The sequence below is a fragment of the Antechinus flavipes genome, chromosome 6, assembly GCF_016432865.1.
Source record: "Antechinus flavipes isolate AdamAnt ecotype Samford, QLD, Australia chromosome 6, AdamAnt_v2, whole genome shotgun sequence".
NCBI lineage: Eukaryota > Metazoa > Chordata > Mammalia > Dasyuromorphia > Dasyuridae > Antechinus > Antechinus flavipes.
This window is the reverse complement of record NC_067403.1, coordinates 98,059,176-98,078,471: the sequence shown is the minus strand read 5'-3', so window position 1 is coordinate 98,078,471 and position 19,296 is coordinate 98,059,176. Positions and strand designations below refer to the sequence as shown.

Here is a 19,296-nt window from a genome sequence, read left to right as displayed (position 1 = left end):
ACTTAAACATAGTTTATTATGTGGTAGAACTGCTTTTAATCTTTCAAAGGCTGGGAAGGCAGAATATGGTCCTAGGAAGTCCTAACAAATTGAAAGTGTTTGGAGTATAAGGAGTACAATCATGGAAGCATGATTGAAGGATCTGCAGCTGCCTCTGGTCCTGGTATCTGTGTGACCTGGAAAAAGTCACCTCCTAGATTGCTGTGACATCTTTCTTAGACTATAAATTGCTGAACCAGTGCTGATCTTTATTAGTAGAGACAATTCCTTTCCTGGAAGCTTTCTAAACCATTGTTATCACAGCTCTGGTTAAAAAAAAAAAAAAAAAAAAACAAGATTATATTCTAGAATACAATATTTTCAAAATTCTACTGTCAGCAACAAATTAATGACTTTTTTAGGTATCATGTCAGTACATGAAAGTCCCCTATAAAAGTGTTAATAGATTGGAATCCATATCTATGAGTCTTCACAGGGATCAAAGCACAAGTCTTTAATATTTTGAATTCTAATTACAGATAGAGATTTTAGTATTCTTTATTAATTTTGACCTGTATAGAATTTTGTGAAGATGTTAATTAAAATTAATTTATTGTATTGGGTTGAGGAGAGTCCTTGAACAAAGGTCTCTTGGTTGATATTCACAATCAAAAGATTAGAGGAGGCCAGCTTCCTACTGAATCATCTTCTTAACACATATTGTTTAATATTTCCATGTTCATGGAAACATTAGGAGATAAGGACCCAATTGTAATTTTTATATAAACTATTCAACATAGGCATTCTTTAAAATATTTTAGATGACTACTAATAATTTATCATCATCAACATCCTCATTATTATTAGTTCAGTAGAAAGATTAATAAATTTATATCATTAGAAATGGAGCCAGGTTCTGACTGCATCACTTATTAGTTTTGCGGCCTCAGTCAGGCAAATTATTTTCACTGTCTGAGACTCAATTTTATCAAATAGGGATAATGATTGTTATGTTACTTATCTCAGAGGGTTATAGTGAAACTCAGAGGAAAAATACATCTAAAAATGCTAACTTTGTAATATATGTATTATTATTGGGATTCAACCACAATCAGTCTCTTTACTTGGTAAGGGAGAAGAGGAAAAGAGTTATTTTTTTCCTTTTCAACATTTGCAAATGCACTTTGCTTGCTCCACTTTGTGTATTTTTATATTCTGTCACTTGATCCAATTTGGCTTTTCTTATTTTCAGTAAATCTATGGTACTGTTTTTAAGTAGAATGAAGACATATTTTGTAATTACCTAATCCATCTAGAGATATTTTCTGTAATTCATTCCTTCATTCATTTAAATTAATGACAAATAAATTGCTATAATTACTAAAGTTGTGCTATAAATGGATTGAAAAAGTTAAAATGTTTCTATTGTACATGGCACATACTTCACAAGGTTATTGTGAGAACCAACTGAACCAACCCCACTGAAAACTGCAAACTACCATACAATTTAAAGTGACAGCTCTTTAATGTCTTGATTTCCTGCCTGAAGTTATTAGTTGGCTTAAATAGAGTCAATGCCAACCTTCTGAATAATAGAATCATATGGAGTTTTTAAATTTTAATAATTTTGTTCATTTCATTACCAATGTTGAATTTTCTGTGAATGTCAGATATAAATCCAACACAATCATGTTAATTATTTTTAGATAATATGTACTCAATTGATCATGCTGTTTATTTTTCAGCTATTGACTTAGAAACATCAGGAGATTTTGCCAGTGGAGATTTCCATGAATGGACAGATGATGAGGATGATGAAGATGATATAATGAATGATGAAGATGAAATTGAAGATGATGATGAGGATGAAGGGGATGATGATGATGATGATGACCATGATGGCTATATTTGACAATGTCCATGGTCAATGAATTCTACCTTTCTAAAATTCACATGGTGATATTCCATTGAAAAATGCTCTGTTTCCTAAGATCAAAAGGATTCTAAACTACATGTATATTTTGTATAATTATTTCAAATATTGCAGCTGGAGTCATAGACTTTATTTGTTTAAATAAGAATCATTTATAGGCTTTTGAGTTTTTATATGCCTCTGAGCAGAAGAAAACACATTGGATGTCTAGCAAGAAGAAAGATATGATGTGCTACTAAAAATGTGCTAAAAATAAAAACAACCAACATATTAAAAACAAAAACACTTCCCCAAAACGAATATTTATCATGATTTGGAACTGCATGTGGCCTCACTTTCACTTAACAATGGCTAGATCCAGGGATTTTCCCCCTAATTAAGCAGGACCTGGTGATCAGCAATTATTCCAAAAATTGCTATGCCAAAGTAGTGTCTCATAAAGTAAAAGTAAATCAGGGATGCAGAGACAAGGTGGATTCTATAGAGTAAGGCAACAGAGAGACTGTTGTAAAGTCCTCCTTTGTGTTTACTCTCATGTTTTTAGTTGTAAAATGATTCTGGCTCTGACAGGATATTGGACAAAAGCAGTAACATGGGCACTCTTTGTGTTCCAGCAAAATTAAAGTTTTGTTATCCTCTTTCATTTTCCATGTTAATGCCAGTCTTATGTAGACTTATACTTTCCCAAGGAGCATGATCACTTCTTTTCTTGGGTTTCTTGAGCTCTCTAACCAGCAATTAACATAAAGTATTGGACATGAAAAGGCAGAGTCAAATGCTCATTAAAAATAGCCTTCACATGGAATGACATTTGTCCAAAGGCCAACTTGAAAGTCTTAATTTCATCTATTTTTCTCATCTTCAAGGGGGAAATTGCATTTTTAACTTAAAGTTCTGTCACTTTCAGTTAGTAGTACAGAAACTTAGAGAACGTATTATTGTAAGGTGCCTTGCAAACTAGAAATAGAAAGATTTTTAGCATGCATACCAATTTAGGATATTAGGCAATTGCTAAGCACACCCAGTTACCAAATTAATGCCAGTATAGGTACTGCTGCTGGAATGAAGAAAATGAGTTCGTTTTCTTTTTACTTTCTATCATTATGTAATTACCGTGTGGACTAGATTATGATTCTCGTGTAAAGTAGCATTTAAAAGTTAACTGTAGAGAAAATTACTTTAATCACTGTATTTATGTTAGCATGTTAATTAATTGTGTAGACATTTTGGAAATCCACCACGTTCATTCATGTCTGACCTATGGCTTTGTGCCCATGATCAAATTGGAGCTACCTGTTTAATGTTACATGACTGGTCATTTAATTTCAACAGTGAATCACGGGTTTCCCTAGTTTTCATCTGCAGTCAGTTCAAAGGAAAATCTGTTAATTTTTTTTTGCATTTAATTTATATACATAAACACAAACTTTAATGTTTCCCTTATGTAATATTAAAAGTACAAGACATTTTCTTTTTTTACTGTTTATGTATAGTTTGCAAAATAAAGACTCGTAACCAAATTCAACTTCTCAATGATGATTTTATGTGAACAAAACTACTATATCCTCAACAGCAAGATATTTTTCTTTAAACTTATTTCATAAAATTTCTAACATATTTTTTAAAATGACAATTTAGATATGTAAGCAACCGCTGGGTCCTCAGTGCAGTTTAAGAGGAGAAATCTCTACCTTTAGGCCAATGCTTTTTATAAAGACTTTTAAACTTGTTTGCACTTGTTAATATTTAATTAGAATAATATTGCATAATAGAACATTTTTGCCCCCATGAACATAACTGTTGTACAAAAGGATGGAGCATGCTATTTCTGAAACCAATTAAATATGGTCAATTTTTTAACATACCTATCTTGGATGAATTTATTTAGCAACAAGTTTTTTGTGGGTGGGAAAATGACTTTCTCTATAAAATTGATTTTTGAAGAATTTTGAAACACAGATGTTGGGTACTGGGTTATAATTGTTGGTGGGAGGAGACTACTTGCATGAAGTTATCAGAAATGAATATAAAGCTACAAAATCCAACTATTACAAAAATTTTTAAAAATATCCAACATTAAGTAAACACCTAGGCACATAAAGAAAAGAAAGTCAAATTCTGAAGCAATATTCAAAAGATTTTAACTATTTAATTTGGGAAATGTGTAATTTAGCATGAGGATTAATTATATTAAAGGATAAACAGAAAGCAATATTATTGAATGGTACAAATTACCAGTTTTAGTCCAAGAATTGTATTGGAGAGAAACATAAGAAATTAGTTCAGTGTCTGAGAGACAGTATAGCAAAAGGGAGAGAAAACTAGACCTATATTCAAATGGACATTTTAGTTGTACAATCATGAACTTAATCTCTCCCCCCTCCCAAGTATCTCAGGCATTTAAATCTCTTAAGGTCATATATTGAAGACATTTGTGTATTATAGTTAGTTCAGTGAATTTTCTCACCTGGAATTACGTGTAAAAATAAAATTATATGTCTAGATCAGATTGCATCTAGAAGCATGTAGGTAGCAAAGTTAATAGAATGCTGGCCCTGGAATCGAGAAGAGAACTAAGTTCAAATTCAACCTCAGCTACTTACTGTTGACCCTAGATAAATCCCTTAATAGCTACCAATTTTCTTAACTATAAAGTGGATGAAATAGCTCTTAGGGTTGTTGTAAAGATCAAATAACTATAAATCATTTAACACTATATATTGCTAAATATATAGTAATCACTATATAAATGTTCTATATAATTATATATTATATATATTATTTCATGTTATTTTATTAACCCATTGATAATTATCAAAATAAATTAAGCCTTTTTTGCATTTTACAACAAATTCTCAGAGATTCTCAGAATTGCTTCTAATGAACAGGGCACATATAGAAGCATGTTCCTTATGGATATTTATGTCTAAGAAATTATGACATTGATGATAAAAGGAAAACAAGAGAAATTTGAGTAATGTACAACACTTCTATAATATGCTTTGGGGTATCCAAAAGCAAGAATCAAACCCAAACCAAAAGAGACAATAATAATTTTATGGATTATCTCCATGGATTTAGAGAAAGAAGAAATTAGAACATTTCATTCAAAATCCTAATTTCAATAATGAGGATACTGAGAAGAGAGATGTTCTTCCTAGGACTGGTATTTGAATACAGTTCCTTTGAATTTGAATGCAATACCCTTGCATCCACCATGAATTGATTTATTTACATTGGAGAAATTAACCACTTGAAAAACAGAAGGTTATATTGGTGATAGATCTTGAAGGACAGCCCTGGACTGACCAAAATGAGATCACCCTGATCTTTTGCTCTTTCTTGAATTGATTTTTTTTTAATTTCATAATTCATCCACAGTGGCACAAGAGCCACTGAATCACAACATACTATGTGCAAAGGGTTGTGCTACCCCTTTATGATAATTACCTTATTCGATCCTCACAACAATATTGGGATGTAGGTGCATTATTATCCCCATTTTAAAAATAAGGACATTGAGTCAAGGCAAGCATAAGTGACTTGCCCTGTGTCATACAGCAAGTAAGTATCTAAAGCTGGATTTGAACTCAAGGTTTTCTGACTTGAGACCCAACAGTCTATCCACTGTGCCACAGAGCTACCTTCACAACAGAATCCCAGCTCTGTCCCCTGTGTAACTCCGCTTAGGTCACTTAGCCTCTCAGATTAAAAGTGAACTTTCTAATTTGTCAAATTTCTAAGATTCCTTTCAATTCTATCCCAAGAGATCCTTGAGATGAAGAACTACCTTTTTTTTTTTTCTACTGTTCTTTGTTTTCCTAGCATTTAACAGAGTGTATGGTACATATTATGTGTTTAATAAATGCTTGCTGACTGAATAATTATAAAAGAACAATAAATAACACACGCTTGATGCTTTCATCACATTAGCCCAATGAATAATAATCCAAGTATCATGAACCCTATTTATAAATGAGAAAAAACCTCTGAGAAGCCAAGTAATTTGTTCGTTTGCTAACACATGTAGTCAATTTTGGTCTCAGCTCAATATCTTTCCATGGTACTCACCTACCCCTTCACCCACCCCTCACCCCCACTGCTTCAAAGGAAGCCTCAGTGCAAGGCCTACATGAATATTTCCAATTAAATGACAGGCTTGATTAGGAGAGTTGTTAATGGAGAAAGGGTAGAAAAAGACAAGGAAAATATATTATTTCCGGATAAGATAAAAATCAAGTATGAAAATTTGATTGTTTTCCTGTTATGCAAATTTAGAATGAAAAGTTGGCTATGCTGCATAATTCTAAGGCAGAAGAATGTCTAGAGAAATGAGAAAAACAGCTTAAAACCAAATTTCCATGAGAGAGCGAAAGTACACATAACCTAAAGTTAATCCTTTAATTAAACAAATAATTTTGTGGGAGAGAATGTGTCAAGGAAGAATGACAAAGACTTTTAAGATTAATTTCCTACTTTTTAATGTGCAATATCTAGACAGAATAAATTATGTCCTCTTCCCGTTTTTATTTGTAGAAATTAAGTATAAGTTATTTTTAATAATAGAAACAGCTAGGTAGTACAGCGGATAAAGTGCTGGGCTTGGAATCAGGGACTGAGTTCAAATTTGGACTCAGAAACTTTCTAGCTATGTGACTTTCAGCAAGTTTTTTAATCTCTGTTTGCCATTGGAAAAGGAAATGGCAAATTACTACAATATTTTTTCCAGGAAACCTCCATGCTGACAGTCTCTTCTTTCTTTTTTCTAATAAAATTAACTAAAGGTTTATCTATTTTGTGTTGTTGTTTTTTTTTTTCACAAAACCAACTCTTTTGTTTATTAATTCAATCATTTTCTTTCAATTTTATTAATCTCTTTTATTTTCAGAATTTCAAATTTGACATTTAATTGAGGGTATGCTAACAGTCTCAAACATATTTACACACAAACATATCTACAACTAAAACATCTGAAGAACAATTTTTTATGACTTCATGTTCAGTCTCTCCTTGCAACTTCTCTAAGTCGTTCTCAGGTCAGCCATTTGAGTGCAAGAAAAACAAGGTCTAATCCTTCTTTGAATACTTGAAAGAGATTTTCTTAGGCTATCAACTAAGTCCCTATCATTTTCTTTCCTTTCCTTTTTGAAAATCATCATCAGAACAAATCAAATTAGATTTAGATTTAGGAATTCCTGGCATAGCATGGTATAAAGGTCCCTTGCTATCCTGGCTGCCCCCCTCCCTGACCCCATATGTTCTTCACTTAGTCACTGTTCTTTCTAAAATGTATTACTCAGGACTGAAGCCAGAACCCTAAAAGTGATTTGACTAAAACAGAGGACACAGCAAGATGGCCTTCTCCTTTGTTCTGGGCAATGTATTGGATGACATTTTTGTTTCCATGCCCCATTATTGACTAGCATTGAGTTCATAATCAACTAAAACTCCCAGATATTTTTCTCCACATGATATTTTTTCCAGGCATACCTCTTGTTCTTTTCTTGTAAAGTTAAGTAAACCAAAGCATAAGGTGTCATTATTTTTTCTCTAAGCAGAAATTATTTAAAATTTACATATTAAGAACTCTGTCAGTTTCTTACCTAACCCTTAGCTGTCGCTCATATAGCATCTTATCCATACAGAAAGACTCTCTATGACTATTAAGGATAATATCACTATTAGTATGTTGCTAATACTAATAATATTCATGAGAACTTCAAACTTATAGAGCACTTCAAAGTTTGCAAAGCTTTTTATTTTTATTTATTTTTATTTATTTATTTATTTATTTATTTTGCTGAGGCAATTGGGGTTAAGTGACTTGCCCAGGGTCACACAGCTAGAAGTATTAAGTGTCTGAGGCAACATTTGAACTCAGGTCCTCCTGACTTTGGGGCTGGTACTCTATCCACTGTGCCACCTAGCTCCCCCGCAAAGCTTTTTAAAACTTAAGATATAATGTACCTCCTATGTGTTATCAACATTTCATATCACAATAAAACAGAAAAAACTCTATGGATAATATTTATAATGTTACTATTACTGCATTGCTAATGCTAGTAATATTATTAGTTGACTGACACTTGTAGAGCTATTCATAGTTTGCAAGGCTTTTTAAAATCTTTAAATTTTTTACTATATGTTATCAACTTTGCATATCACAATAACCCCTTGAGAAAGGTATGATGGCATTATTATCCTGATTTTTACAAAGCAGAAATCTAAGGATTCAAAAGAGGTTCAGTGTCTCTTTGAGTTCTTTTATATTGTAGAGTTCCAAGGTAGTGTTCTACCCCAGATTTTTTTTCTTTTAAGTCTTTTTTTTCCACTATATTATCATTCTACCTCCCAAATATAATCAGTTTATGTTGAATTAGATAATGTGTCAAAAATACAATAGAATAATTTAGACTTAACCTATTAATTAGCCTAGAGGTAGAATTTCATAAACATTTATTTTGAAACAAAGATCTCAATAATATATTATTCCACATAAAGATTCTGTTTATTTAAGTGTGTGATATTTAATTCAATCCTGCCTCATTTACTGACATGACATATAGACATAGCCTCAAAATACTGGTACACAAGAGTACAACAGCTATGTTATGGAAAAACTTAGTTGGTCATTGGGTTGTGTGAATTGAACATCAAAGAACTATTTTTTTTTTACTTTTTTCATTTAATATATTGACATGCTAAAGATTAAGCTAGATAAACTCTTAGTACTTTCCAGCTTTAAAACTATCAGTCTATGACTCTACTCATCTTTAGAAGGAAATAAGTCCAATATACCATCATGGAATCTTCAGAGGAGGAAAAAGAAAAGAAAATGCCAGGAAATCTTACAATTATTAAGTGTTATGTAAGTGTCAAGTGAAAACAATGCACAAACTCCCCAGAACTCTCTTCCTTTCACACGACATTATACCTAACATCTGAGAAAGAAGGTAATAAAATTATATAAAGTGATTTGGTTTGGGTTCCTGTCATACAGTTTGACATGATTGACTTTCTGTGATGATTCCACAAGTTGAATAAATGTTATGCCAAGTAATACAGACCCTTTATCTCTATTTTTAAAGAGACACCACTTCACTCTAGTGTTCTCTCTTTCTGGGTCAGTCTATAAAATCTTCCAAAAAAGTCATAAATTTATATGAGTTGCCCTATCCTATTGCAGCACAAAGTAGAGTAGCCTCATACACATTAACTCCTCTGCACATCAGGTGAGCATAAATGTATGCCAAGTACACTAGAGAATGTCAGTTTTACTAATTTTATTATCTACGTATACAGAAAAAGGCAGAAGTATGATGTGTGCTTAAAATTTTTGATGAGCCATTAAAATATGGGATATTAACTTATTAACTAAGCAATCAACTGGTAGAAAATTAATCTATCAAAATATGAGTATTTTTAAAAGATACTTCAAGATCAATTTGGGGAGTATTTTTAATACAAAGAACACTTTTCACTGAAAAAATCAACTTATATGACAGTAGCCCCTTAAAAAGTCTATTTTTTGACAACATTTGATCAGCATTATATTTAAAATGACTTTCAGATGATTTTAATCTGTCTTTCCCTGACATGTCCCTCTTTTAGGTTCTTTCCAACAGGGTTATTGAAGTCTTAAATATATGTTGACTAAATATCCTTCATTTTCAAAAACAATAATAGCACCAGAGAAAGCATGAGAATATATTGCAAAGTTTTTTATCTCTGATATTTACAGTGAAATTTGGGGAGGAAGCCATAGGCAACTTGCCAAATGGAAGCAAACAAATATTTAGGTCACATAGGTCTCAGAGTATAGGAATGATAAACAAATCCTGATTTATAATTAGCTTCTTCTTCCCCCGCCCCCATCAAACAGATGGGGCAAAGCAGCCAGGCAGAGGAGAGACATAAAGTGTATTGATTAGATCTCTAAAAGAGTCAACAGTTTCTTAGAGACTTAAGTTAATGATGTACATTAGGCAATATGATTTCCCCCAGATATTTTGACAATGTTTAATTCTTGTTCACTTTATTTTTCCTAGGTAGCAATTCCTTAGGATATAACTATAAAACATTTCTGGACTTTCTATTGGTTAAAATAGGTTAATTATGAATTATTTGAAAGATAATAGGGATGTTTAGCCCAAATAGAATATTTAGGGGACACACTAATTCTCAGGTACCATGTTTTCAAAGTCAGGAAGCAGAAGGCCAGGACCACTTTTCTCAAAATCTGTCAATCCTCTCTCAGGCATGAAACATTGAGTACTCCTTTCTCTATCAATGAAGAGAAGAGTTTTATCCTAATTTTTGAGACCCTGGTTACATTTGCTAAGGTAGTTTCATTTTCTTTCCACAATTCACCCATTTTGCCCATTATTAAGCATTCCATTTTGGTTCTGAATGAACAGTATGTGTAGCATGGCGAGAGAGTGATAAACATTGTGTTCTCTATATGCTCCATTGGTATCTAGAAAGGCCCTCAAAAGACATTTTGTCCAATCCCATAATTTATTAATTGTGAGATCTGGGGCAATCACTTGAGTCATTCACAGGTTCATTGTTCTCTTCTGTAAAATAAGAACAATAATAACATCTACCTGACAGATATTGTGAGGAAAAAGTGAGATAATGTGTAAAGCACTTTGGAAATCTTTAAGTTCTATATAAATTCTATTTTTATAGATGAAAAAAGTGAACCCAAAGTCACATTCAGGATATGATGACGCATAGGAGTAAGAATTGGAAAGGGCGTGAAATTAGGGAAGTCATGTTAGCAGATGTAGTTGTATCCTATTTCTGTCCCAATACACAAGAACTCTCAAAAGGCTCCCTTAGAATTCAAGCATCTAAATGGGCTATATAGCCTCCTGCCCTAGAAAGAAAGTTCAAAGATAATAAAATTTCAGCCTTGGTCTGACCTTGAAGAAAAACTGACCCACAACTAATATAGAGTACCACAGCCCAGCTAAAAACCTACTACTTCAAAAGCAACACATAGCAGAGAGAAATTAACCCCCAAGGACATCTGCATAGAATTCAATGGAGGAAAGAGGTTACAGAAAATAAGCTCCCTATTCCCTCAAATCAGAATCTATTCTCACTACTACTATTCCCATTCTGTCCCTTTGTAAATGTGTCTCCAATTTTAGAAGCAATCTTTTAAAGACATCTTTTGATTCACTTTGCTTTAAACTTTCTTATTTCAAGCATTATTTTATTTCAGCAATTTCTTTTTGTGGGTTACCCATAATTGTAATTCACATTGAGCCCAATTCACTGGGACACTAAATATTGGCCAATGTGTTTTATGTAATCTTAGTATTTCTTTTGATAAGATTATAACTGACAGGGTGGAAGGTAAAGCTTGGGGCAGTGATTAAATCCCATAATTTGATTTATAGTTTAGCAGGAGTTGAGAGAGTGAATACAAGTACTACTATGATCACAAAAGTAGTTAAACAGTGTTATTGCCACTGTTTTGGCAATAGTGTGTATCTTATATGGGGCAGGGCAGGATACAGAGAAGATTTGATTAAGGATTAATAGGAAATATCACTGCTCTCATACTTCTGCAGTTTTTTAGTCATTGTGGTGATATATGACTCTCTGTGACCCCACTTGAGGTTTTCTTGGCAAAGATACTAGAGTGGTTTGCCATTTCCTTCTTTACCTCATTTTATGATAAAGAAACTGAGGTCAACAGGATTAAGTGACTTGCCCAGGACCACACAGCTATTAAGTACCTGAGGCTGGATTTGAACTCTGTTCTTCCAACTCAGAATCCTTATTAGTGTATACCTTCTGGGACCCATTTTCTTGCTTTCAGCTTTCAACTTTACTCTGAATTTTGGCATCCTTATCCGCTATAAGACAAACTCTCAAGATAGCTAAAAAGTCAGCATTATCCCTGGATTGTTCATGTGATTCACTTATTGAACACTTATTGAAATGTGAAGTATAGAAGATTATAATCCATTATTGATACCAAAGATGGCTTAAGTTTGTTATCCAAAAGAATTTAGGGCAAGAAACAGAATTTCTGATCAGAACAAAAAATAATTGCTACTTACAATTACTCTGAACCATCAACACTGGAACAATAAGAGAGATTAGGTTTGGGATCTATTACTGGCTATTCATGAAAAGACAGAGAGATTTGGTTTTAAAGACAAAGTCAAATATATACATATATTGTATTTAACTTATACTTTAGCATATTTAATACAAATTGATCAACCTGCCATCTGGGGGAAGGGGTGGGGTGAAAGAGGGGAAAAGTTGGAACAAAAAAATTTGCAATTGTCAATGCTGAAAAATTACCTATGCATATTTCTTGTAAATAAAAAGCTATAATAAAAAAATTTAAAAAAAATTAAAACAAAGTCAAGTAACTCCATTTGAATCACAATTGACTTTTCCAAAGCCTGATTTTAGAGCTATATTTCATAAAAATCATAAGTAAAAATTGTGTAAAATGGTTACTTGGTCCAGTTTATTGAAGAAAAAAAAAGATTAAATAAATAGAAAAAAAATTAAAATATTCCATTTCACAAACCCAAAAATATCTTACCATTCATCTACTTTAATTGTCCTTCTTTCCATTTAATTTTTATACCCCTGCTTTAGTGGTAACAAATTCAAATGTAAATGAGGGCTACTAAACCATATATAAGGATCCTTATAAACCACATATTGGTACAGTTTTAAAAAGCAATGATCTATCAATCTATCTATATAAGATTTATTTTTAAACTATTTCCAAATTACTTTTGCATTCGTTTTGAGCCACACTCAAGAGTACAATTTTTAATTTCTGACTTAAAGCATCTTTAAAGTAGATAAGATGCTGAACTGGTGTTTTCCAGCTCTCTCAAACCAGAGACATCAAGGACAATTTAGAAGATCATCAGGAAAGGTTTATCCCATCTGGGTAGGAGAAAGGTCTATCCCACACTCTCGGAGCATACTGTAATCCTGCACAGCAATCCAGGAACAGGCATTGGGAGCCCTTCAATCATTATATGGCTTCTTGAGCTCTCAGCCAACAGAATGTGAATGGTTTGAATCAATAGTCAGAAAGATTATAGGGGGTTCATTTCTAGCACTAAGGCCTTGAGCAAATATTGTCCATATTTGGATATGGGTTGCAATTCTAGGTAGAAGTCCCAGGCAAAAAAGAAAAACTAAACCACTAGAGTTAGCAACCATAGTAGAACCGTGATCCTTCTCATAGTTCCTCCCAGAAAACAGTGCTTATGGTTACTTACAAAGCAGAGAAAAATCTAGGAGAGTAGAATATACTTCTCCTTAGATACTATCACTTTGGAAGAACTAAAAACTTCCAGATCCCTAGAATTATCTCTGAAAACAGTTGCACAAAATCCATCAAGCTTAGGACAGTGCACCCTTCACCATGAAAGCAGAGTGCTACTTTTTCTAAGAGTTAAAAGTCAATACCATGCTGGAGAAATAAGTAAACAACAGGGAAAAAAATCTGATTTAGAAAATTGCTATAGTGACAAGGAAGATAAAAACATGCAGAAGAAGATAACAAAATCAAAGTTCCTGCCCTCAAAACCTTCAAGAAAAATAGGAATTTGTCTCAGGACATGGAATAGTTCAAATGCAATTTTGAAAATCAAGCAAGAGAGGGAGAGAAAAAATTGAAAAAAGAAATGAGAGCAATGCAAGAAAATCAGGAGGAAAAGTTAACAAGTAGAGGAGACACCAAAAATGACAAAGAAAACAAAACATTAAAAAAAAAGACTAAGCTAAATGGTAATGCAGGCACAAAAAGTCAATGAAAAGAATGCCTTAAGAAGCCAAATGGAGTCAATATAAGCTAATTACTTTATGACAAATCAAGAAACAATAAAACAAAAACCAAAAGAATAAATAAAAATAGTAGACAATGTGAAATATCTCATTAGAAAAATTGATCTGAAAAATAGATTCAGAAGAGGTAATATAAAATTATGGGACTAAATGAAAATCATGATAAAAAAAATAGCCAAGATATTATGTTTCAAGAAATTATCAAGGAAAACTTTCCTGATATTCTAGAACCAGAGGATAAAATAGAAATGAAAAGAATCTACCAATCACCTCCAGAAACAGATCCAAAAATGAAAACTCCCAGGAATATTATTGCTAAATTCTAGAACTCCCAAGTCAAAAGAAAATATTGCAAGCATCAAGAAAGAAATAAAGTATAGTGAAGTCACAATCAAGATAATACAAGATTTTGTACCTTCCATATTAAAAGACCAGAGAGCTTAGAATATGATACTCCAGTCAAGCTAGATACCCAGCAAAATTTAACATAATCCTTCAGAAGAAAAGAAGAAAATTCAATGAAACTCATCACAATTGACTCAAAGAGGGAATAATATACACACTCAATTCAGTATAAAAAATCTTATTACCCTACAAAAAAGTAAATGGGGTAGGGGATAAGGAATCGGAGTAGGGATAGAAGGGAGGACAGATTATAATAGAGAATAATCAGAAGCAAAACATTTTTGAGGAGGACAAGGTAAAAACATAGAATAAACAGGGTAGGAGGGAAATATTTTCAGCAAAATAATGCTGTAAAAATGTTTGAAGCAGATTTTTGTGATAAAGACTCATTTCTTAAACATATAGAGAAATGAGTAAAATTTATTTAAAAATAAGATCCATTATTCAATTAATGAATGACTTAAATAAATGAAGTTTTCAAATGAAGTAATCAAAAGTAGTTATTGCCACAATAAAAAAAAAAAAAAGCTCTCACTATTGATCAGACAAATGCAAGTTAAAGCAATTCTGAGATCCTGCATCATATCTATCAGATTGGGTAATAGGACTAAAGAGGAAAATGACAAATGATAGAGAGGATGTAGGGAAAATGAAACATTAATACCTTGTTGGTGGATAAATGAATTGAATCAACCATTGTGTAGAGCAGGACTTCTTAAAATTTTCCCACTTGCAAACCTTTTTCTCCTGAGAAATTTTTATGCTATCCATCTTGAACCTGAGGACAAGGTGTTTCTGGCAGCATTTGTTTATGGGTAGTGCAAACTGCTCATCTTGTTTGTTCAGAATCAAGGCAGCAGTAGAGTTACAGGATGCAATACCAACAAGTGCTTTCAGAAACACCTTGGATTCCTTATGGCATTATGCATTTGATGTCAAATTAATCATTGGTAGTTGTGTTCAGCAAACTTTTATTTTTCTAACATTTTTCACAATCCCCACATTCAGTTTCATGATCCATTATGTAAGCATAACCCACAGTTTAGGGAACTTTGTTGTAGACCCATTTGAACCATACACCAAAAGAGATTTAAAAAAAAGGAAAAGGACATGTCAATCAGGAATTGACTAAACAAATTACACTATGTAATTATGATGGAATCCTATTATGCTATAAGAAATGATGAGTAGACACCCAGAGCAAGAACTCTGGGAGATGACTATGATCCATTACATAGAATTCCCAATCCCTCTATTTTTGTCCCCCTGCATTTTTTATTTCCTTCACAGGCTAATTGTACACTATTTCAAAGTCCGATTCTTTTTGTACAGCAAAATAACTGTTTGGACAGGTGTGTGTGTGTGTGTGTGTGTGTGTGTGTGTGTGTGTGTATATATATATATATATATATATATAATAGTATTTAACTTATACTCCAACATATTTATGTTTTGGTCAACTTGCCATCTGGGGGAGGGGGTGGGGGAAAGGAGAGGAAAAATTGGAACAAAAGAATTGACAATTGTCAATGTTGTAAAATTACCCATGCATATAACTTGTAAATAAAAAGCTAAATATATATAAAGAAAGGATGAGCAGAATGCTCTCAGAAAAACCTGGTAAGACATCCATTTCACAAAGTGAAATGTATAGTCTACAGCAATAGCAATATTATAGGATGATTAAATATGAATAATCTAACTATTCTCAGCAATATAATCATCTACAAAAACAACTCAGATGGACTTATGATGAAAAAAATGTTACCCAAAGAACTGGTGGTTAGGTGAAGCATATTTGTTACTTTATTTTTCTTGAGGTTTTTTTGTTTTTTTGGGGGGGAACTAATCTGTATTTTCTCTTCTAAACATAACTATTTTCTAAATATAACTATTTTTGAAATGTTTGGCATGAATACACATGTATAGCCTATATTGAATTGCTTGTGTTCTAAACAGGAGTAGTGGGGAGGGAGGGAGCAAGGGAGAGAATTTTGAACTCAGCTAACAATTGTTTTACATGTAACTGGGGAAATTACTAAATAATTTAAAAAATAAAACTAATAATCAACTCCAAAAGCCTTTACTACTCTGATCAAGACAATGACCAATACAATATCATGATGAAAATTGCTATACACTCCCCAAAAGGGAAACGATCTCTGAGTGTAGATTGAAGCATACTTTCTAATTTGTATCTCTAGTACTTGAAACATTTAGTATAACAGGTACTTAATAAGTGTTTATAGATTATCTTGCAATGTAAAAATATTTTCTTGTAAAAATCTCTCATCATATTGGATAAGATTTCTTTAATTAATCTTTAATTAATGTTTTATATGTTTGTGATATGTAAATATTTGACATTTTCCCAGGGGCTCATATTACCAGTCTCACTCCAAACAAACATTCCTTTTTTATCATTAAATTGGATCATTTCCCACTAAAAGCCTATTGAATTTTATGCTTTCTCATGATTTGGAAGTGACCCTGAGTTTTTAAGTTTACCAAAGCCTAAATTCCTTCAACTGCTACCATACTGAAAGGGAATTGACACACTTTTTAAAAAATTACAGGTAACATTTATGCAGTGTTTTTAGATTTATAGAATGTTTTACAAACATTTCTTCATTTTAATTTTATAATAATCATGAAAAGTAGGCACTATTACTATAATCCATATATTATAATACATAGTTTGCATCTGAAAGAACAGAGGCAGACAGACACTGAGTAGACAACAGAGTGTCATACAACATGTAAGTGATTGAAGTCAGATTTGAACCCTGGTCTTGTCTTCATCACTCCAGGTTGAGCTTCTATCCTCTGTATTATCTTTCAGTTGTTCAGTTATTTTTCAGTCATATTTGACTCTTTGTGGACTCAATTGGGATTTTCTTGACAAAGATACAGGAGTGGTTTGTCATTTCTTTCTCCAGCTCATTTTTACAGATGAGGAAACTGAGGCAAAGAGGGCTGAGTGATTTGTTTGGTGTCTCACAGCTAATAAGTGTCAGAGATGAGTCATCCCAACTCCATGTCTGGCACACTATCTACTATCCCAACGAGATGCCTTTATACTAGCTATCATCTAAACCCTCTTCTGTTGCTTTTTTTTTTTAATTAAAGCTTTTTATTTTTCAAAACATATGCATGGACAATCCTAATTGAAGCACATTACATTGGACTCAACATGCTTGCTCTAAGTGGAACAGGTTGACTTGTCTTATTGTCCCTCCATCTTTCTCACCCCTTCCCACCATGCCAGGTAAGGAAGGTGATTGTTTTTTGTTTGTTTTTCCAATTTCAGTAACTCATAAAGTCTATGTTCCAGAGTGATTTAATTTACTTCAATGGAAGAAGTGCCTACGCAGATGAAATTGGGACTCCTTGAAGAACTGAAGCAAATTGGACACTAGAAGAAAGGACTAAGGGCAAATTCTATTTGCTACAGGATAATTTTTGGTAGGGAAAAAATAAATCCTCTTTCAAAGAACAGTTTCAACATTGGTTTTCAGTCTATAACTGAAATGTCACAAGAGATTAAAAGTTTGTCTGGGTTGTATAAGAGGACTTAGGAAAGATAAGGCAGCAATTGTAAAGTATTTGAGGGCTGTCCTGTGGGAAAAGGATAAGATTTGTTCTGACTGGTCCCAGAGGGTAGAGCCAAAGTACAATGAAAGTTACTGCAAGGCATATGAACTCTCAGGAAATTGTCCTAACAAGCAGAACTACAGGAAGTACTGAAAGATTACTGCATTGATTGTCTTCAAACAGAGGATAGATGCTCACTTTGTGGGGATGTCAAAAATATTATCCATCAGTTAAGGGTTGAATTAGATGGTAACAGAGATCTCTTCCAGCTCTGCCATATGCAGTACTGATTAATATTCTTTCGGAATTTACAATAGCTCAGTATATGAAAAAGACATTGGTGCAGCATCTTTACAATCCCTGGTTTAAATAGGGGTTCCTAATGATTTGCACTTGTTTTTTGATTTCTAAATTGCTCTTTTCATTTGAGAAGTAATGAATATAGATATCTTTTTGGTCATTTAGTTTTGTGGAAGTGATTTCGAAGTATCAATTTAAAAAATACAGTTCCTCCCCACTCAGTAACTGAAAGCAATCACTAATAGTTCCCTGTTCTACAATGTCTTGTGGCTTTCAACATACTTTTCAAAAAAAAGAAGAAAACTCTCATAATATAGGTAATTAAGTGTTTTTATTCCTACCTTAAAGATTGAGGAGGTTTGGTTGTAAGAAGGTAACATAATTTAAAATTTTCATAAACCTACTACTACATAAGTATTAGCTAATAGGTGTTCCAATCATAGAGCATAATCATAGAACAAACCTCTTTGTTTCATAGACTATTTCAGCAATCTATCAAAGCCTATGAAAGCTTGAAATAAAATTTTAAAATTAAAATAGGATTACAAAAGAAATCAATCGTAATAAACATGGTTATTAAAACTGTTAAAGTACCCTTGCCAAGAAAACACCAAAAAGTTCAAGGACACAAGACTAAAGATATTTTGGAATAATATTAGAACTGAGAGAACCCTAAGAAGTTTGCTATCATCAAATCTTTTTTGTTTTTGCTTTTTTGTCATATATACATGACGTGAGGAAGAAGATAGCTCTTCAGTTGCCCTTAATAACAAATTTGGAAGAGGGGAAAATTTAAGGGAAAAGATAAGTAGTTTTGTTTTAGATATATTTAATTTGAGTTGCAGGTAATTCCATTTGAAATCCCTAACAGATAGTTAGTGATAAAATATTGATAGACTACATAGTATCTATAAATCTGAGAGTCACATGCATAGAAATGCTCATTGGACTAATGAACATTTTTCATCTTTCCCTCTACCGCTTGTGTAAGTATTTGTGTGTGTGTGTGTGTGTTTCATAGTAATCTTGTGAGTTGTGTACTTTGGTTGCTTGTTGTAATATGTGTATATATCTATAAAGAGATTTATGAAGAAAGATATAGATATATGCATATCTATTTTTATATATACACAATTTTGTGTTTGTTGTATAAGTGGGAATACTACTCATAGTATATATTTATATATTTCTCAAAACAAATGTGTGAGGTAGGTACTATAGGTGTTATACCCATTTTACTG

At 32.6% G+C, this 19,296-nt stretch overlaps 1 protein-coding gene across 2 annotated transcripts in view; it reads left to right on the top strand.

Moving 5' to 3' along the window:
* Positions 1-3,776, top strand: part of SPOCK3 (SPARC (osteonectin), cwcv and kazal like domains proteoglycan 3) — a 693,273-nt gene extending 689,497 nt beyond the window's left edge. For both annotated transcript variants that reach the window (XM_051965576.1, XM_051965575.1), the window contains exon 11: positions 1,725-3,776. In XM_051965576.1, the coding sequence (XP_051821536.1) occupies positions 1,725-1,891 (167 nt within the window). In that variant the 3' untranslated portion in view covers positions 1,892-3,776. The remainder of the gene's footprint in view (positions 1-1,724) is intronic.
* Positions 3,777-19,296: the final 15,520 nt, after the last annotated feature.